This window comes from Chiloscyllium plagiosum, unplaced genomic scaffold (genome assembly GCF_037043375.1).
Source record: "Chiloscyllium plagiosum isolate Xiang-an unplaced genomic scaffold, Cpla_swu_hap1 HiC_scaffold_13, whole genome shotgun sequence".
Lineage (NCBI taxonomy): Eukaryota > Metazoa > Chordata > Chondrichthyes > Orectolobiformes > Hemiscylliidae > Chiloscyllium > Chiloscyllium plagiosum.
Window position 1 is genome coordinate 67,771,648 of NW_028270151.1, and position 21,724 is coordinate 67,793,371.

Here is a 21,724-nt window from a genome sequence, read left to right on the forward strand (position 1 = left end):
TTAGGTCTCTTTTATATCTTTCCCCTCTCGCCCTAAACCTATGCCCTCTAGTTCTGGATTCCTCCACCCAGGGAAAAGACTTTGTCTATTTATCCTATCCATGCACCTCATGATCTTATAACCTCTATAAGGTCACCCCTCAGCCTCCTATGCTCGAGGGAAAACAGCCCTAGCCTATTCAAATCCTCAATCCTTGTAAATCTTTTGTGAACCTTTCCAAGTTTCACAACATCTTTGCGATAGGAAGGAGAGCAGAATTGCACACAATATTCCAACAGTGGCCTAACCAATGTTTGGGGAGGTGATGGCATAGTGGTATTATCACTGGAGTGTTACTCCAAAGACGCAGGTAATGTTCTGGCGATCCAGATTCAAAGTGCCGAAGTTGTCTTTCCGAAAGAAGTGTTGTATGCCAATTCTTCTGGATCAACCAGATAAAGGGAAAACCAATACCCTCTGTTCCACATCCATTACCAGATCGGGAAACATTTGGCTCAATTCACCAATGTCGTGGATAACAGGCGATGCAACATCTTAGTGCTGTCTATAGATCTCATGACTTTTAAGTCTGACTTGTGACTGATGGAAGAGGATTTGTGAAATTACTATATCTAAAAAACAACATAATTTGTATTTATTACTTACAGTGTGGAAACAGGCCCTTCGGCCCAACAAGTCCACACCTCCCCGCCGAAGCGCAACCCACCCATACCCCTACATTTACCCCTTACCTAACACTACAGGCAATTTAGCATGGCCAATTCACCTGACCTGCACATCTTTGGACTGTGGGAGGAAACCGGAGCACCCGGAGGAAACCCACGCAGACACGGGGAGAATGTGCAAACTCCACACAGTCAGTTGCCTGAGGCGGGAATTGAACCCAGGTCTCTGGCGCTATGAGGCAGCAGTGCTAACCACTGTGCCACCGTGCCGCCCTTTAATGGGACCTTTAATGGGAACGTTTATGGAAGTAATTCTCGAGCTTCCAACTCAGGTAGCAGAAGATTTGCCCACCAGCAGTCTTTAGATAAAAACCAGAGATGCTCAAGAGAATAGAATCAGTGGAGCACAGATACTTTAATGGGTTGTGAGTTTGGAGAGAATTATAGAGATAGGGAGGGGCAAGGCTATGAGAGAAACCTAAAAACACTGTTGTGAATTTTAAAATCTAGACATTGCCATATCTGCAAGTCTGTTTGTGAGCTCTGACGTAATTTCCCTAAAGGTTGATTTGCAGGTTGAGTCCATGGTTAAGAAAGCAAATGTAAAGTTGCCATTTATTTCAAGAGGGTTGGAATGTAAAAGCAGAAATGTGCTACTGAGACTTTATAAAACTCTGGTTAGGCCCCATTTAGAATACTGTGTCCAATTTTGGGCCCCACACCTCAGGAAGGACATACTGGCACTAGAGATTCACACGGATGATCCCTGGAATGGTAGGCCTAACATACGATGAATGGCTGAGGATCCTGGGATTGTATTCGTTAGAGTTTAGAAGGTTGAGGGGAGATCTAATAGAAACTTACAAGATAATGCATGGCTTAGAAAGGGTGGATGCTGGGAAATTGTTTCCATCAGGCGGGGATACGAGGACTCATGGGCACAACCTTAGAATTAGAGGTGGTCAATTTAGAAGGGAAATGAGGAGACATTTCTTCAGCCAGAGAGTGCTGGGCCTGTGGAATTCACTGCCATGGAGCGCAGTGGAGGCCAGGACATTAAATGTCTTGAAGGCAGAGATTGATAAATTCTTAATCTCGCAAGGAGTTAAGGGATACTGGGAGAGTGCGGGTAAGTGGTATTGAAATGTCCATCAGCCATGTTTGAATGGCAAAGTGGACTCGATGGGCCGAATGGCCTTACTTCCACTCCTATTTCTTATGGTCTTAATGAGCAAATAAGTGATAGGACTTAGTGCAAATTAGGACACAGGCAGGAGGTTTTGATGGCATCAAGAGGATGTAATATGGGGGCGACAGGAATTCTTTGAATAATAAAAGCATGCATGACGGTTTCAGCAACAGGTGAACTGAGGCAGGAATAAAGTCAGGCAGAGGAGGCAGAAGTAGATACTCTTGGTGGTGGCCCAGACACACAGCTGGAACCTCACCTTGAGGTCCAAAGTGCGATTGTGAACAGTGTGTCAGGGAAAGTGATAGAGTCCATGTCCAGGAAACAGAGTTTGTCTAATCAGCGAAAGAAATTAGTCCACTGCTTAATAAGTAGAATTATCTTCCAATCTAGCACTTGAATTTCTGCACATTGGACAAGAATAAGCTAGACACAGTGGAAGGGTGGGAGAAATGAGGAAGAGGTTGAGCTGGGTGTCATAATGTACACATGGGAGCTAAAGTGTTTTCTGGTGATCATGCCAATTGACAACATTTAGATGATAAATAGCAGAGGATCAGGATAGAGTCTTGAGAAACACCAGAGATGTAATCCCTACAGTGTGGAAACAGGCCATTTTGGCCCAACAAGTCCACACTGACCCTCCAAACAGTAACCCACACAGACCCATTCCCCTACATTTATCCCTGACTAATGCACCTAACCTAAACGTCCCTGAATACTATGGGCAATTTAGCGTGGCCAATTCACCTAACCTGCACTAACCTCCCTTTGGACTAAGGGAAAAACGTATGCAGATATGGGGAGAATGTGTAAACTCCACACAGTCGCCTAAAGCTGGAATCAAACCTGGGTTCCTGGCACTGTAAAGCAGCAGTGCTAACCACTGAGCCACCATGCCACTCACAAGATAGTGGTACAGGAACAGGAGAAGACATTGCAAGTGATTGTTTAGGTACAATTGCAAAGTAAGAAAGGGACTAATGAACAGAAAAAAAAAAGACACAAGTCCTTGACTGGTGACTTGCTACTGTGTCATACTTCAAATGTCACCATAAACATTCCCTGATGGGTACTGCAAACTTCACAATGCTTCTACCTCTCTGTGGTGATCCTTGTATCTCAAGTGTAGCGTCTCTCATCTTTTTAAGCATGGCTTTCTTCTCATTAAAGACTCTGCCCATGGTGGAAGCAACTGTATGGGAGATGAATGTTATAAGTGTGGTGCTGGAAAAGCACAGCCATTCAGGCAGCATCCGAAGAGCAAGAGTATCGACATTTCGGGCATAAGCCCTTCATCAGGAATGAGGCTTGTGGTTCAGGGCTGAGAGATAAATGGGAGGGGTGAGGTTTGGGGGAGTAGCTGGGAAAGCGATAGGTGGGTGAAAGTGAGGGACAAGGTGATAGGTCAGAGGGGGCAGTGATGGACAGGTCCGGAGGGTGGTGCCGAGTTGGAGGCTTGGGACTGGGATAATGTGGGGGGAGGGGAAATGAGGAAGCTGTTGAAATCCACATTTATCCCGTGTTGTTGTGGGGTCCCAAGACGGAACGTAAGGCGTTCCTCCTCCAGGCATTGAGGAGGCCCAGGACCTGCATGTTCTTGATGGAGTGGGAAGGAGAGTTGAAGTGTTCAGCCACAGGGCAGTGGGGTTAGTGGGTGCGGATGTCCCAGAGATGTTCTCTGAAACAATCTCAAGAAAACCTCCTGTCTCCCCAATATAAAGGAGCCCACCCTTGGTGCAACAGATGCAGTATATGATATTGGGAGAGGTGCAGGTGAATTTCTGACGGATGTGGAAGGAGATCTTGGGACCTTGGACGGAGGTGAGAGGAGTGGTGTGGGTGCAGGTTTTGCACTTCCTGCGATGGCAGGGAGTGTGGGCTGGCAGGGGGTGTGGACCTGACAGGGAGTCACGGAGGGAATGGTCTTTTCAGAATGCTGATAGGGGTGGGGATGGAAATATATCCCTGGTGGTGGGGTCCATTTGGAGGTGGCGGAAATGGTGGAGGATGATGCGTTGTATGCAGAGGTTGGTGGGGTGGAAGGTGAGGACCAGGGGGTTTCTGTCCTTGTTGTGTTGAGAGGGGTGGGGTTCAAGGCCAGTGGTGAGTGAAGTGGAGGAGATACACTGGAGGCCATCATCAACTACATGGGAAGGGAAATTGCAATCATGGAAGGAGGAGGCCATCTGGGACATTCTGAGGTGGTACTGGTCATCCTGGGAACAGATACAGTGGAAGCGGAGGAATTGTGAATAAGGGATGGCATTTTTACAGGAGGTAGGGTGGGAGGTGGTGTAGTCTAGGTAGCTGTGGGAATCGGTGGCTTGTAGTATATGTTTGTGATTAGTCGGTTGCCAGAGACGGTGATGGAGAGGTCCAGGGAGAGAAGGGAGATTGCTGAGATGGTCCAGATGAATTTGAGGTCAGAGTGGAAGGTGTTGGCAAAGTTGATGGACTGTTCAACCTCCATGTGGGAGCACAAGGCGGCGCCGATAGTCATCGATGTAGCAGAGGAACAGGTGGTGCCAGTGTAACTGCGCAAGATGGACTGTTCCACATACCTGACAAACAGGCAGGCATAGCTGGGTCCCACACAGGTGCCCATGGCTACTCCTTTGGTTTGGAGAATGTGGGAAGATTGGAAGAAGTTATTGAGGGTACTCAACACTTTTTCTGTTGCTGTTCTCTGTTGCACCGTTCTCACTTTCTCCTAGTATGAGAGATGTGTGCCTAAAATTAATCTTTGAGCTCTCAAATGCAGTGTCAGCTTTTTTTTTATTAATCAACTCATTTAACTAACAATTCTATTACTTATTCACAATAAATGGCACTTTGTCAAATGTCTGGCATTGCAGTCATTGCCAACAGATTTCAAGATTTAAAACCTTCTGACAATAAATTGTCCAATGGTCACAAGCTGTATTGGATGATCGATTGTTCAGTGGATAATAATGTTTTCCTTCTGCCTGTCCAGTTATTTCAATGCATACAATAAATTCTCCATCTCAATCAAAATTCGGAACAATAACATTTATTCTCAATGTACATTATGTGCATGATGGAATGCTGCAATGTTTTGAGTTCATGACTGACAAGGACTATCTTTTGACAACAAATGAGACATTTCCCAAAAGTGTCTATGAGTACTGTAATCCACAACCATGATATCAGCTGTCTGAACTGGTAACAATCTGAACAACTCCTGTAGCAATCAGATGATGGGGATCAGCTGCTTGAGCTATAATGGAAACTGAGATATCAGCTATTGGACACTGCATTATGATTGGGTCACAAGTGCACAAAGGGATTTGGTCAGCACTTCAGAGCTAGAACAGCCGTATACATAGATACACATTAAAAGCAACAGTAGGCCATTTGGCCCATGGAGCCAACTCAACCATTCAGTAAGATTATGCCTAATCTGATTGTTTTATTTTCCCATCCATCCCCAATAACCTTTCAACCCCTTGCTGCTGAAGAATCTATCCTTCACTGCCTCAAAAGTATTCAAAGCCTCTGCTTTTCCAAAGCTAGAGAGAATTCAGAAGAGATTTACCAGGATGTTGCCAGGTATGAAAGGTTTGAGTTATAAAGAAAGGCTGGGAGATTTTGCTGAAGTGTAAGAGTTTGAGTGGTGACCTTTTATAGAGGTTTATAAAATCATAACATATATAGATAGGGTCAGTGGAGGGTGTCTTTTCCCTAGGATGGGGGATTTCAAGACTGGGGGCATATTTTTAAGGTGAGAGTGGAGAGCTTTAAAAAAGACATGAAGGGCAATTTTTTTACAGAGGTTGGTTCAAATGTGGAATGAACTTCCTGAGGAAGTGGTGGATGTGGGTACAGTTACAATGTTTAGATAAGTGCATGAACAGGAAAGATTTGGAGAGATATGGGCCAGGGCATGCAGGTGGGACTAGTTTAATTTGGGATTATGTTCAAAATGAACTGTTTGGACCAAAGGGTCTGGTTCCGTGCTGTAAGATCTATTACAATGACTCTAAAAAACTTCCAAAGACTCATGACTCTGTGAGAAAAGAAATTTCCTCACCTCTGTCTTGAAAGAGTGAAACCTTATTTTTAAACAGCAGCCCCACACTCCATATTCTCGCAAGAGAGGAAATATCCTTTCCACATGCATCCTGTCAAGACCACTCAGGAACTTAGATATTTCAATCAAGTGGTTTCTTGCTCTCTAAATGTCAGCAGATACAGACTTAGCCGGTGCAATTTTTCGTCCTACAAGATATTTGTCTCGTTAACCTGCTCCAAGCTACTTCAATACACTGGCTTGTTTAAGTAAGGTGACAAAAACTGTCCACAGTACTCCAGTTTTCTTGCCAATGGTTTTTAGAGCTGAAGCACAGCCTCCTGACTTATGGATGCAATTTTAGAGCTACTAATTAATAACATTCTATAAAATTATTTAGGACTTTAGACTGGCTCTCTCATGTCAACCTTTAATTGTAATTGAAGGAACTCTTGTGATGCAGTGGTTGTGTCCTCATTTCTGAGCCAGGAGGTCTGGGTTTGAGTTCCACTTGCTCCAGAGGTGTGCTATAATGCATTTGAATAGTTTAGTAGAATATCTATAATTGTAATTGACTGACGTCTTACAATTATGCCATATAGATAATATGCTTCTTGTGTATTTTTCCTGTTAAAATTGATAATTTCACATTTTCCCATGTTAACTCCAGTTGCCAGATCTTTGTCCACTCACCTTATCTATGTCTCTCTGCAGCGTACTTTATATCCTCTTCACAAATTACTTTGCACCTATCTTTGTGTCATCAACAACCATACCTTCTGTCCTTTCATCCAAGTCATTTAGATACATTGTAAAAAGATGAGACCTTAGCACTTATACCTGTGGCACACCACTTGATTTATCTTGCCAACCAGAAAATGAGCCAGTCTGTACAGCCATTTTCAATTTTATGCCTTCTGTCTGTTTTCTATCAGCTAGCCAGTCTTCTTCCATGTAAATATTTTACCATGTGCACCATAGGCTGTTGTCATCCACAACACCTATAAAGTGACACCTTAACAAATGCCTTTGGAAATCCATGTTCAACATGTCCACTTGCTGTCCTTCATCCATAGCACATGTTACTCCTTAAAAGAACTTCAGTAAGTTGGTTACACAAGATTTTCCTTTCACAAAATAATGCTGACTCTGCCAGATCACCTTGAAGCTTTCTAAGTGCTCTGACAATCATTTCTAATATCCCTCCTGAGACAGGTGTTAAGCTAGCTGGCCTGTAATTTCCTGCTTTCCATCTCATTCCATTTCTAAATGAAGGAGTTACATTCATTATTTTCCAATCTAACAATGCCTTTCCCAAATCATGGCAATTTTGGAAAATTAAAACCAACACAACAACTAGCTAACTTGCCACATTTAAGACCCTAGGCTGAAGGCAATCAAGAGCTAAGCTTATGGGTACTATCATCTTTGGTTTCAGTCCCACCACTGACCATGGTCTTGGTCTCAGCCATGACCATTACACAACAGATAGGACCATTTCCAGTTGGCAGAGGTATGGCTTTCTATCTCTGGTTCACTATTGCTACGTACAGTCATGCTACCCAATCCCACAAGACAGAGGGGAAGTGTGTCAATGAGAGCAATGCAATTTGTTGGGAGATGTGGCCCTCCTGGTTGAATAGCTTTGGATCTGCTTGCAGCAGAACCAAGTGTATGAGTTTGAGGTAAAATGACCTGAATATGAGGCATGAGATCTGATTAACAGAGATTGTTGGTAGATCAGTAATGGGGGTGTGTTGAATCGCGCAGTATCTGAGGTTAGTAGTCCAGCTAGTGAACTATAGCATTTGAAGATACATTTACAGACCTTTGTCACTCTTGTGAGATGCTTGCAGCTTGACCCTTGGTATTGCCCTCCTCAGCTATCTGCTCCCTTTGTCTTCGGAGCATACGATTGAAGGGTGCATACCCCCTTGAATAACAGAACATCTCGCCTTCTTTCCACTTCTTCCACCAAGATCTCTAATGCAGCACTGAAAAGCCTTGGAGCCTGCTCTCCACACCATGTGCCATTCTTCATTGTTTCCCAAAGTTGATTCATTATCTGTCCAACTGCCAGAGCCAGTCACAAGGTATGTCCCTTTAAAACATGTAGACTAGCTTCAGAAGTAGTTTAGATTAGATACCCTACAGTGTGGAAACAGGCCTTTCAGCCCAACAAGTCCACACCGACACTCTAAAGTGTAACCCATTTCCCTCTGACTAATGCACCTAACATTATAGGCAATTTAGCATGGCCAATCCATCTGACCTGCTCATCTTTGGACTGTGGGAAAAAAACCAGAGCACCCGGAGGAAACCCACACAGACACAGGGAGAATGTGCAAACTCCACACAGACATTCACCCAAGACTGGAATCAAACCTGTGTCCCTAGCTGTGAGGCTGCAGTGCTAACCACTGAGCCACCGTGCCGCCCTGGTGCCACCATGCCGTGGTGCTAGGAAGTTACAATTTAAGTGCTGAGTACACATTAAACCTATTTAAATGAGCAGGCAACGCTGTAATGGTGTCCTTCCTACAATTCAACTAACAAATGCAGATCAAATGTACGTCTCAGTTTGCACATCCATTTTCAATCTTATTTTAACCATTTACTCCCTCTCTCCATCCAGAATGGGCTACTTGGAGTCCTTGTGACCTGATAGTTCTAGTCAGATTCATAAAGGAGGAAAGCTTTAGGGAGGGAAATTCAGAGCCATCAGAGGAGCAATGAAAATCAGAGATGCTCAAGTGGACAGAATTGGAGAAGTGCAATGATCTGTGCAATGATGCTAGAGGAAATTACAAAGATAGGAGGGATGAAGCCGTTTAACAATAGCCTGAGTTCTTGGCTTTGTGGGTTGTAGTTAGGATTTATATTTCTATGGAATTCCCCAGTGAATCTCAGAGACGCTTGGTTTAGGAACAGCTTACTATTGTCATAAAGACTTGTGTATATTCTTTCAAACAACATTATACATATAACTGGATGTTCCTCCCACTTTTTACTAAATGGGAATTGTAATTATCAGATTCAACCTTTTCTTCCAAGCAGTTGCATAGTAGTTACCATGTAGAGAAAACAGTGGGCTAGTTAGTGGAAATTCAGTCCTCTAAAATCTTATTCCGATGCTGTTTTATGAACCCTCCTAAGGTTAGGGGTGCACCCTAGTGGTGCATATTATGCATAATTATTGGGCATACATTGTATGCTTTATTTCTAATACTATCAACAGGCTTACAATATCATGCAGAGCAAAATTATCATGACCATTTTGGGTTGGAGAAGATAGTTATCATTGGACCGAAGGGTTTGTTTCCGTGCTGTATGACTCTGATCTTGCCAACCTATCCCTTTGTGAATTTTAGTAGCAATATGCTGATAGAAAATAAAATAGTTCATCAACTGCTGTCTAACATTATATGCTGCAATTCTAGCCTGGCATTGGCTACTAATCACATGCTCAACATCCTGCTTGTTAGCATTTTTCGTTCCAGTGTTAAGACACCAGGTAGCATTTAAAGAGCGCCTGAAAGGAGAAAAGGTGATAGAAAAGTGTTGAACAAGTGAAACTTCTCCGAGTATAGCTGTGCTTCCCTGTAACAGTAGTTACAGTATTAATGTCATATACATGAACTTTAGTATGGCATTTTAGATTAGATTAGATTCCGTACAGTGTGGAAACAGGTCCTTTGGCCCAACAAGTCCACATTTGATAAGGTCCCCCATGGTATACTAACAGAGAAAGTGAAGTCACATGGTGTGTAGGGTGTTCTAGCTAGGTGGATAAAGACCTGGTTGAGCAACAGGAGGCAGAGTGTAGTAGTTGAAGGGAGTTTCTCAAAATGGAGAAAGGTGACCAGTTGTGTTCCACAGGGATTAGTGCTGGGGCCACTGTTATTTATGATATACATAAATGATCTGGAAGAGGGCAATGTTGGTATGATCAGCAAGTTTGCAGATGACATAAAGATTGGTGGAGTAGCAGAAAGCGTAGGGGACTGTCAAAGAATACAGGAGAATATAGATAGATTAGAGAGTTGGGTGGAGAAGTGGCAGATGGAGTTCAATCCAATCAAATGTGAGGTGAAAGTCTAATTCTAGAGTGAATTATACAGTAAACGGAAGAGCCTTGGGAAAAGTTGATGAGCAGAAAGATCTGTGAGTTCAGGTCCATTGTACCCTGAAGGTTGCAGCACAGGTGGATAGAGTGGTCAAAAAGATGTATGGCCTGCTTGCCTTCATCAGACGGGGTATTGAGTAGAAGAGCTGGCAAGTCATGTTAAAATTGTACACAACATTGATTCGGCCACATTTAGAATACTGTGTATAGTTTTGGTTGCCACATTACCAAAAGGATGTGGATGCTTTGGAGAGGGTGCAGAGAAGGTTTACAAGGATGTTGTTTGATATGGAAGGTGCTAGCTATGAAGAGAGGTTGAATAGGTTAGGTTTGTTTTCATTAGAAAAAAGGAGATTGAAGGGGGACCTGATTGAGGTCTACAAAATCATGAAGGGTATAGACAGGGTAAATAGAGATAAGCTTTTTCCCAGGATAAAGGATTAAATAATGAGAGGCCATGCTTTCAAGGTGAGAGGTGAAAAGTTTAAGGGGGATACACACGGCAAGTACTTTACACAGAGGATGGTAGGTGCCTGGAACACGTTGCCAGCAGAGGTAGTAAATGCAGGCACGATTAATTCATTTAAGGTGCGTCTGGACTGATGCATGAATAGGTGGGGAGCAGAGGGATACAGATGCTTAGGAATTGGGTGACACATTTAGACAGTGGATTTCGATTGGCTCAGGCTTGGAGGGCTAAATGGTCTGTTCCTGGGCTGTAAATTTTCTTTGTTCTTCTTTGTTCTCTTTGTTCTAGTTGATGAGCTATTGGAACAAGTCTGCCTGCTGAGCAATCTCATTACTGATCCTCAAATAAACAGTCTGTATACCTAGTGTGAGATAGGTAAATTTGTGTAACTACACACAAAACCACACCACTATGTTTTAGACCAAGCTATGTTTTGATCATCTTCCCAAATTGACAAACTATGGAGAGCTGCCGCTTTACAGAATGATACACTAAGGTGTCCTATGGAGAGTTCTCTGGAGCTAATGAGGTGTGCAGCAATCTACAGGTTTTAGTGCAAGTACAAACGCCCAGGTCTCAATGACAACATTCCTGTTCACCTGTATTGGGGCTGCAAAATCTGGGTCATCATCTCCTTATTCAGCTCATGGTTGTAGCTTGCTTGACATTATTCCTGTCACACAATTTGGAATTCTTTATATTCTGTTAAATGTCATCATTATACAATGATGTATAAATATAAGTTGTTGAGTGGGAGTCTTTTTAATCTGTAAAATAGATCAGGATTTGATCATTTGCAATTAACCAAAATTAAACTCCATTTATCTCTGTACACTTTTTCCTACCAAGAATACTGGTAACCAACACAAGTATTCTAATATAAAGTATTCATTAACATGACTTTGATGTGATGTACCCACAAAAGAAAGGAAAGCTCCTCAGGTATGAATATACTCCAGAAATGAACAGTGCTGGAGCGATCTCCTATTCGCTCTTCAATATCGGGAGGCTGTCCCTCCTTTCTTCATTAAACCACTTCCTTGAAACTCATATTGGGCAACAATTTCCAACATGGGCTGGGATCTAGTTTGACCCAAGCATCATGGCCCTAACTCCTCTACAAAATATCCTTCCCCTCTTCCCTTTCTGTGGTCTGACTGTTTTTCTCCTCCAGACTTATGAAATTATGGCTCAGAAAACATAATTACGAAGCAGACTGAAACTGTCAACGTCTTCTTTATTAAGGCAAAAACTTTGGAGTCAACGTTTGGAATTAAAACTGAAGAATTAAACTTCATTTGACTAGCTCAGTGGATTTGAGTTTATTTTGGTTGAAGTAAAATGGAGTTCACCTCCATGGATGAATAAGAGTTTCATCATGATACCTGAAAATAGTTCATTTTTCAATAATTCGACCTTCAGTGGTGATCTGCTTTTGGCTGTAAAATGCCCCCACAGCCTTATCGGTTTACCTGTTTCAGGAATGCTAAGTTCAGTGACTTGTCATCCACATGAAATGCTGGTACCGTATTGTCAACAAGAGATCTGTTTTACTTTGGTTTGTAGGTCAGCCCCATCCCAAGCTGCTGCTGCTCCTGCAGGAGGTCCACCAGGAGGGCCAGGAAATCCAGGAGATGGAGGACCTACACAACCAGTCAATACCACCAGCAACAGAAGGCTGCAGCAAACACAGGCTCAAGTCGATGAGGTAAATTCATTTCCACTGGGGCTGTGTGGGGAAAAAGGAAACTTTAGCCCATTGACATTTGATTTAGTTGATTTGAGATATGACACACAAGAATGGACAAAGGGGGTGGTTTTAAAATTATAATCAGATGCCTCATCATTCTTTTCATGTGCACAAAAGGAGCTTTTACAAACACTTCAAAACATGTCCATAACCAAAGTATGGTTTCTGCAGTGGAAAGATTTTAGAGCAGGATTAGTCGGAGTATTGCATGAAATTAGCAAACCTGAAGTTCCAATAAAGGTAGTCCTAATGAAAGGTTCCGACCTGAAACATTGGCTCCTCTCATGCTGCTTGACCTGCTATGCTTTTTCCAGCTCCACACTTTAACGGTTTCAATAAAAGCCGAACTGCCAGAGGCACTGTGTAAAATGCCGATGATCAGAGTTGAAAAGTGTGGCGCTGGAAAAGCACAACAGGTCGGGCAGCATCCGAGAAGCAGGAGAATCAATGAAGGGCTTATTCCCAAAATGTTGATTCTCCTGCTCCTCAGATGCAGCCTGACCGACTCTGCTTTTCCCGCACCACACTGTTCGGCACTGTGGAAAGATAAGCCAAAACAGCATACTACTTCTCTGAGTACATTCCGTTGACAACTGTCTAGGAATATGCCCTTAATCGCCTCTTCCAAAAAAGAACTAAGGTATAAAAACAAAGGTTAAAATTCCAGTATATGTCTGAACACAATATGTGCATAGTAATGAATGAACTCCACTTCTTGGCCTGAAATCTTTTCAGCATTCTGCCACTTTTGTAAGTCAGTCACTAGGTGGCCCTATGTTTCCATGTGAGGTGGTGTGGCTGACAACAAAAAATGTTGTAAAAACTATTGGCCTCTGAGAATTACCTACACACAGACCTAATTTATATAGGTCATAAACATATTTGCTTGCAAATGTGCTTGCAATACTCGCATTTTATTGATTTCAAATGTTGTCTCATTGTGCTGTTTGGAGAATATTGAGACATTTTCGAACATTTAAGGCCTACATTTTTCATAGGTAACAAATTTGACTTCTTTCGCTGCTGGTCCATTAAGATTTTAACATTTCTAAAACACACATATTTTCAATTGTTTTTGAAATAGTCTGTTTAAAAGACACATATTTAAAGCCTATGCTTTTAAACAATTGTAAACAGCACAATATATTGATGGAATTCATCAATCGTGAAGAGGGCATAGATTATCTGCTGTAAACTTAGTTTTCTTTTTCTTGCATCTGAAATTACAGGAAAATATATGAACAGTTTCTGACATTAAATCGTAAATGTTTTTGACTAATGGACTGATGCTCCCTACTCCTTCCCTGTCTGTTAAATCAAAATTATATCCAGTTGGACAATTTGGTTTATTAATTCATATGTTGTGGGCTTTGCTGGCTGGGCCAGCCTTTATTACCAATCCATAGTTGCCTTTGAGAAAGTGGCGGTGAGCTGTCTACCTGAACTACTGCTATCTATTTGGTGTGGGTATACCCAAAATGTCGTTAGGGAGGGAGTTCCAAATTTTGACTCAATAGCACTGAAGGATAGGCAATATATTTTCAAGTCTGGATAGTGAATGACTTGGAGATTGTAGGTTTTATTCCCATGTAACTGCTGCCCTTGTCCTTCTAAATGGTAGTGGTTGTGGGTTTGGAAGGTGCTGTCTAAGCAGCCTTGTTAAATTTTGATAGTGCATCTTTTGGATGGTATACACATAGCTATTACTGAACACCGGTGGTGAAGGGAGTGAACATTTGTGCATGTTGTACCAGTCAAGTGTTTTTCTTAGATGATGTTCAAAAAGTGTGAGGTGAAGCAGTTTGGTATGAAGACATTGAAAAATGATCAGGCAGTTTCCTTGCCTATATTTGACCTGATATCATGCTACTTCATTGGATCCAGAGACTGCTGGACATTCTCAAGCATGAAGATGTTGGTGTGAGGGACATTGTGCAGTCTGGCACTGCAATTCGTAACCTTAAAAATCTCAGCCATCACCTACTGAAGTGCAAACGTTTGCAACGGAGGAATCACCTCTTCCCTCAGTCAGATAAATAATGGCTGTTACACTTGGGATCGGTTGAGTGAAACATTTTCAGGGCTTTGACATCCCTAGATGTGGAGAGGCAAAGTTTTCTTCATTCACTCTCTGTTTTGGTCCCCTCTATTGTGTTGTATGCTCTTCTTTCCTTTACAACAAACAACACACAATGGAGTGTTGACATGGGTAGAAAGACATACATAGATACTGAAATATGTCAGGGTGATGGGTATTTGTCTTGTAGGCCTGTGAGTTAGGAGAAGTTGTACAGTGAAGTTCCAAGTTGAGAAGTAATACTAGAAAACGTATGCTCCTGTTTAATGCACAGGTTTTTAAAAATAAAAATCTCTTGCATTTATATAGCACCTTTCCAAACCTTACTTCCCTAACTTCTTCACAGCCAATGAAATACTTTTGAAGTGTAGTCACTGTTATAATGCAGGAAATGCATCAACAGTTTTTCCCCAATAACGCTCCACAAACAAAATGAAGTAAATGAACACAAATTGGTTTCAGTGGTTTTAGTTAACAGATAAATATTGACTAGGATGCAGGTAGAATACAGTTGTTATTCTTTGAACATTGTTATGGGATCTTTTATATCTATCTGAGGAGATAAACAGGGCCTGAGTTTAATGTCTCATCTACAGAATGGTGTCTCCACCAGGGCTGCAAAGCCAGCCAAGAACTATAAGAGTGCATGGATGGAATGGAACGTGTCCTGCCAAGACCTGTAGCTGAACTATATAACTCTGTCACAACAGTGCATTTCTCCACCTTCCAAGCCCTGTGAAAGCCGTGGAACTCTCTTGAAGATTAACACAGTGCATTGAGACAGCAGTAAAATAATAAACGTATATGAGAGTGAGACACTGGGAAATGTTCTGTTCTTTCCAGGTGGTGGACATCATGCGAGTGAATGTGGACAAAGTCCTCGAGCGAGATCAGAAGCTATCAGAGCTTGATGACCGGGCAGATGCTCTCCAAGCTGGAGCATCACAATTTGAAACAAGTGCTGCTAAGCTGAAGAGGAAGTATTGGTGGAAAAACTGCAAGGTGAGAAGTTTGAACCAACAGAATATTATATACTCTCAAACTGAGCAATGCCTGGAAGCATAATGTAAGGAACTCGGCATCAGTGGGTGATAAATGTGTTTTAGTTTCCATATTACAGAAGGTTAAAAGATGTACAAATATTGATATTTATCATATATGTACATTAAACTATCTAACAGTATGTGTGCAATTCTATATATACCTGGCCTACAAACGAAAATCAAGCATACACTGCAACTGTATGATATTATGGATGATTTTGCATTAATGTACAGACACATGAATTCAGAACAACAGTAGGCCACTATGCTCCACCAATCAATAAGATCATGGCCAATCTGATTACTCCAATATTCTACTCCATACCCTCCTCCCGTAACCTTGTTTATCAGAAGTCTAGCTGCTTGTGCCTTTAAAATATTCCAAGTTTCTGCTTTCTCCATCTTTCTTTTGCTGAAAAGAGTTTCAAAGTCTGTGAGGAAAAGCATAAACTGCAAGAAGTATTTCCTGTCCCTGGCAATGGTGAGAGATAATGGGGTTAGTTGACCCTGGACTCTGCATCAACTAAAAGCTGGGCAGGGACATCTATGTGGGAGTTTTTCAACTTGCCAGCAATTAAGGCCTTTGATTTATTAATTAATTGTCATTTGAAGGTCGAAACTTTCCACTTCTTTGAACACTTGCCTGCCCACGTAGAAGAAAATACAGCTAATTTCAGACTGCCTGCCAGCTTAGATTGGGGACAGTCTGGGAACAGTCAGAGGTATGAATGAGGGCAAGGATGTTTCTTATAAAAGCCATTCCTCGTCCTTGCCTCTGACCCTTGTGACCTGCTTCTCCTAACCACCTACAACCCGCAACGAAAATGGAAAAATGATTTCTTATCTCGCCACAGAATTCCTAAAGGAGTAGGCCTCGACTGGCAGACTTCGCAACCCTGATGTTGCTGCCCTCTCTTTGGCCAGCAGTGTCTGGTGACTCATACTGATAGGGTGAGATAGTTGCTCAGCAGTTCTTATATGCTGAAATTGGGTGTTATCTTGCTGGGTTCTTTAGCTGTACCATCACCTAACACACACACACCCACACTTAAAAAACAAAGGGAGACTTCCACCACAAAATGTCAGTTTTTCAGGAATGACATTTAAACTTCTAAATTTTGTTACAGTCCTGAATTTGCCCAAATCTTCTGTTAAATAACGTATTTAAAACCATTTTGAATGCAATCAAAATGTTTACTGTTGCAGGCTTGATATTATGTTTAATTGAGTAAGATTATTTTCACAAAATTTATCACATAGTTTATGAATTCAGTCATAAAAAGTAAAACATAATAATGTTGAAGGAATAAATCCTTTTAAATGTCAAGACTAGCTTTACTTCAAAAGTAAACACAAATTGTTAAATAGTTGGAGTTTTTTTCTGACATGTCTCTCAAATTTTAAAACAAAACACTACTTATGACGTTCTTGCAACTGGAGAAATATTACCTTTGTTAAAATTTTCCTATTCTATTCTTTCACTCATTTTTACCTTTTAATAATTCAATACTTTACTTAAAACCAGTTAATTTGTATTAGATGTTTTGTGTCATGTGGGATCTACTATCCACTGTGAGATTGCTGCAATTTTAGAGAAACAGGACCTTCAAGTGTTTGGAAGCAAATTCAAGGACCTTTTTTCTGCTATTCTCATGTCAGCAATGTGAGCACAAATTATCAAGGTTATGTCATGGATGTGATTAGTTCAAACCTTTTTGCATATTGAAGTCAAGTGATCCACTGCTACAGTAAGAGTCACAATCTTTCTAGAATCAGAGTCATGTAACACAAAATTTGTACCAGCAGTTAAATCTATAAAAGCTGAAAAAGCTCGTGTAGCTTGTGAAAGCTTGTGTAGACTTTTATTCACACAGATTATCTGTAAAACAGATAATAAGCAATCATTTTGACAAAATTAACCTGAGCACAGAGAAGCAAATTAGAAGATCTAACCTGTTGCTTTTGAAAGAAAGAATGTTGGCAATCAGAATTTTGTCACAATAATTATCTAAGTGATTACAACCAAATGAATATCAATAGCAATTACATACACTTCTTCCCTATAAAACTTTGTTTCCTATGACATCTTTGTGTCAACTTTCTTTTTCCCACTAGAAACCTTCTGTTTCCATTTTTGTAAAGGAAACATTTAACACTGTAATTCCAGCCACCTCTTAGTGATGGTGCTATGTTATCTCTCACTGTCTACTTCAGAGAGACTATTATACTATACCAATGCTTCTTTTCCACTTGCCAAGCTGTTGTTTGGGTTGGTATTCAACTATCCATAGTAATGTGCCAGAATTTAAATAACCAGCAAATAGTTAGACTTCTCTTGTGGGTCTAATTTCAATGAACTTTCGCAAAACATGCTGCTGTAAGTGGGAGATCTAACCTGCACTGTGCCCTCAATAAGAGATCTAGGACCGATATGATCAAGGCAAATAACTGCATCTCCTTAATCAATCAGGTTGAAAATTATTATTGGGAAAAACAGGGTCTAAACCAGGGAATGCAAACTAGAATCCAGAGTTCAATTCTGTGTCAGATAGACTGAGAAAATCAATTGGATTTAGGGAGACCATAAGAAATAGGAACAGGAGTAAGCCATTCAGTCCCTCAAGCCCATTCCACCATTCAACAGGATCATGGTTGATCGGACATTCCTCACATCCATCCTCCTACCCTTTTCCCATAACCTTTGATTCCCCAACTGATGAAGAATCTAATCATCTCAGCCTTAAATATACACAAGGACTCTTCTTCCACCCCCACAGTTCTCTATAGCAAAGGAGTTCCAAAGAGTTACTACCCTCTGAAAGAAGAAATTCCTCCTCATCTCAGGCTTAAATTGACGGCCTTTATTCTGAAACTATGCTTTCTGCTCTAAGACTCTACCATGAGAGTGGGTCAGTGGTTTGCAGTGCTGCCTCACAGAACTAGGGATCCAGGTTTGAGTCTAGCCTTGAGCAATTGTTTCTGTAGAGTTTGCATGTTCTTCCTTCATCTGCATGGGTTTCCATCTGGTGCTCTGCTTTCCTCCCCCAGCCCAAAGGCATGCAGGTAGGTAAATTGGCCATGTTAAATTGTCTGTAGTGTCCTGAAATGCGCAGGCTAGGGTTAGCCAGGGTAAATGCAGGGTTATGGGGATAGGGTAGGGGGCTGGGGTACTCCAAATGAGTTGGAGTATCAGAGTAGAGAAGGCTTATTGCGACTGTACACAGTGCTGGTGAGACCACGTCTAGATTACTGTGAGAAATTTTGGTCTCCTTATTTGAGGAAATATATCATTTAACCTGAAGCAGTTAGGGGATAGGGTAGGGGGCTGGGGTACTCCAAATGAGTTGGAGTATCAGAGTAGAGAAGGCTTATTGCGACTGTACACAGTGCTGGTGAGACCACGTCTAGATTACTGTGAGAAATTTTGGTCTCCTTATTTGAGGAAATATATCAGTCCATCAATTCCACACCAAACCTCTGATGAGCATCTCACCAAGGTTTGGTGTGGAATTGATGGACTGAATCATTTCTTTATGCACTGTAGGGATTCCAGGATTATACGAGGGGAAACATCTTCCCTCCCAGGATTTTTCGTGTCGAGCCCCTTAAAAATCCAATATGTTTCAATGAGACTATAGAATAACACAGCTCAGGAACAGGCCCTTTGACCCACCATGTCTGTACTGACCAGCCTGTTCAGCCTTTGCTCAAAAAACAATGCTCCATACCAGGGATCATCCTTATGAACCTTCTCTGAACTGTTTCAGGTTAAATGATATATTTCCTTAAATAAGGAGACCAAAATTTCTCACAGTAATCTAGACGTGGTCTCACCAGCACTGTGTACAGTTGCAATAAGACTTCTCTACTCTGATAATCCAACTCATATGAAATAAGAGTGATTACTCCATTTGCCTTCCTGATTACCTGCTGCATCTGTGTGCTAGCTTTCTGTGTTTTATTACAAATACTCCCAAGTCCCTTAATGTTGCAGTTTTTTGATTAGATTAGATTCCCTACAGTGTGAGAACAGGCCCTTCAGCCCAACAAGTCCACACCGACCCACTGAAGAGTAACCCACTCTCCTCTGACTAATGCACCTAACAACTATGGACAATTTAGCATGACCAATTCACCTGACCTGCACATCTTTGGAATGTGGGAGGAAACTGGAGTACCTGGAGGAAACCCACACAGACACGGGGAGAATGTGCAAACTCCACAGGAAAGTGGCCCATGGCTGGAATCAAACCTGGGTCTCTGGTGCTGTGAGGCAGCAGTGCTAACCACTGAGCCACCATGCCACCCTAGACCAGTTAAATAATGATTATTTTTAAAATCAACTTTTAACCATTTTAAAACCTCTAACAATAATTGAAATCATAAAAGCATAGATTCCGCACTTGTATCAGCTACTATTCAAAGATTCTTGATTGCTTCAGTTAAGAATTATCATGCTGATAGAAAAAGAACTTAAAGTGGACTAAGTGAGAGTTACTCTTTTTGTGGCAAGTTTAGCTCACCTCTGACTTTAGTTCAAAAATTTAAAGTCGTTTGTCAGCATTAGAATGGGAGCCAAATAGTGAGCCATTACTTTCGTACAGCGTATGCAGAGAGTGCATCTTGCCCAAGAACTCATGGAATTTTGTGCTTAATTATACATCTTTGCTCATCTGAGTTGCTGTCTAATTTGCAAAGGATAATGGTAAGCACCATTAGTCCCACTTCTATTTTGATATTAAATCATGACCATTATAATGTTATAATTATTTAAGTATTTAGGTTGAGTATATGACTTTAGAATTAGGACTGAATGACCTCTTTCTATCATGGTCCAAATGTCCTTCACATCTAAATCCACTTCACCTGAAGAATTTTTCACCTGGTTTACATTACAGATTGACTAGTATGTGAATAAACTTGGAAAGTATCAGAAACGTGGAGCTGGACATACGGCATCTGTGGAGAGAGAAACAGAGTTACAGTTTCAACTCAAAACATTTTCAAAGCACTCAAACTGAAGTTTTATAGACAAGACGTGATTACATTGAAAATTGGACACCTTTGAAAGGCTTTTGAAAATAATATTCTGTTTCTGTTTTTAAAGATTTCCTACAGTGCAGAAACAGGCCATTCAGCCTGTGCTGACCCTCCGAACAGCATCCCACCTAGACCCTGCATTTCTACCTAGCCTGCCCATCCTTAAACAGTATGGGCAATTTAGCTAATCCACTAACCTGCACATCTTTGGACTATGGGAGGAGTCCAGAACACCCAGAGGAAGTCCATGTAGACGTGTGCCAACTCCACACAGGCAGCCCAAGGGTACAGTTGAACTCGGGTCCCTGCTGCTGTAAGGCAGCAGCGTTAACCACTGAGCTGCTGTGCTATCCCAAGTGCTAGTAATGTAGAACATGTTGCTATAAGGAGTATTGAGGTGAAGAGCATAGATACACTTCAGAAGATAGGGTTCAGAACAGGAGGAGAAATTAGGAGAAGAGATGACTTGAAGGGTATGGTGATAGAGTTTGCTGATGAGTAATTTGAGAGGCACCAGTGGAGCATAAATACTAGCCTAGACCAGTTGTGCCAAATGGCTTGTTTTGTGCTGCAAGTGTGACATAATGTAGTATGTGCGAAACTGAAATCCACAATAATGGTAAAAATGACAGATACACAGCAATCTTCCATTCTTATTAGCACTTCTGTATTAACCAACATTAGTACTCTGTAGCAAAGTGCACATTATTGACCCTACAATAACAACTCCAGTCATTTATGTTTTATGTGACATGTATCACTATAAGTGATTGAGGATTGATGTATAAAATGTATTCAGAAAATAATTAAATTAACTAAATCTGACTTTATGATGTTGTAGCATTGGTCTTACTGCTAAACTAATTTTTCTGTTGTCATACTTTCAGATGATGATTATACTTGGAGCAATATGTGCATTCATTATCATCATTATCATAAGTAAGTACCTTGTCTGAAATACATGATAACTATGCATTAATTAAACAAGCTGTCTTAGCTCATAGCTTTAATTTAGATTTGAAGAAATACTCACTGGCATTTATAAGAATGAGAGGCTTTCTTATTGAAGCTTATCACATTCTGAGGAGACTAAATAGGGTAAATACCAAGATGATGTTCCCTTTGTGGGAGATTTTAAAACTGGGGATACAGTTTGAAAATAAGGGGCCTCCCATTTAATACAGTGATGAGGAGGAATTTCTTCTCTCAGAGAGTCATTTGCAGAACATTTATCTTTAGAATTCTCTTCTCCAAGAAGAGAGACTAGATCTTTAATAAATTACCGACTGCATTCAACGCATTTTTGATCGACAAGGGATTCCAGGGTTCTCG

At 41.3% G+C, this 21,724-nt stretch overlaps 1 protein-coding gene across 2 annotated transcripts in view; it reads left to right on the plus strand.

The window, feature by feature from the left end:
- vamp2 (vesicle-associated membrane protein 2) overlaps positions 1 to 21,724 on the plus strand; it is a 125,956-nt gene that overhangs the window by 97,906 nt on the left and 6,326 nt on the right. Inside the window, exons 1-4 of one of the 2 annotated variants that reach the window (XM_087993700.1) lie at positions 7,901 to 7,980; positions 12,049 to 12,190; positions 15,153 to 15,311; positions 21,280 to 21,331. In XM_087993700.1, coding sequence (XP_087849826.1) covers positions 7,913 to 7,980; positions 12,049 to 12,190; positions 15,153 to 15,311; positions 21,280 to 21,331 — 421 coding nt within the window. In that variant the 5' untranslated portion in view covers positions 7,901 to 7,912. Of the gene's footprint in view, positions 1 to 7,900; positions 7,981 to 12,048; positions 12,191 to 15,152; positions 15,312 to 21,279; positions 21,332 to 21,724 lie in introns of those variants that run through there. The other variant, XM_087993701.1, reaches the window with a different exon arrangement.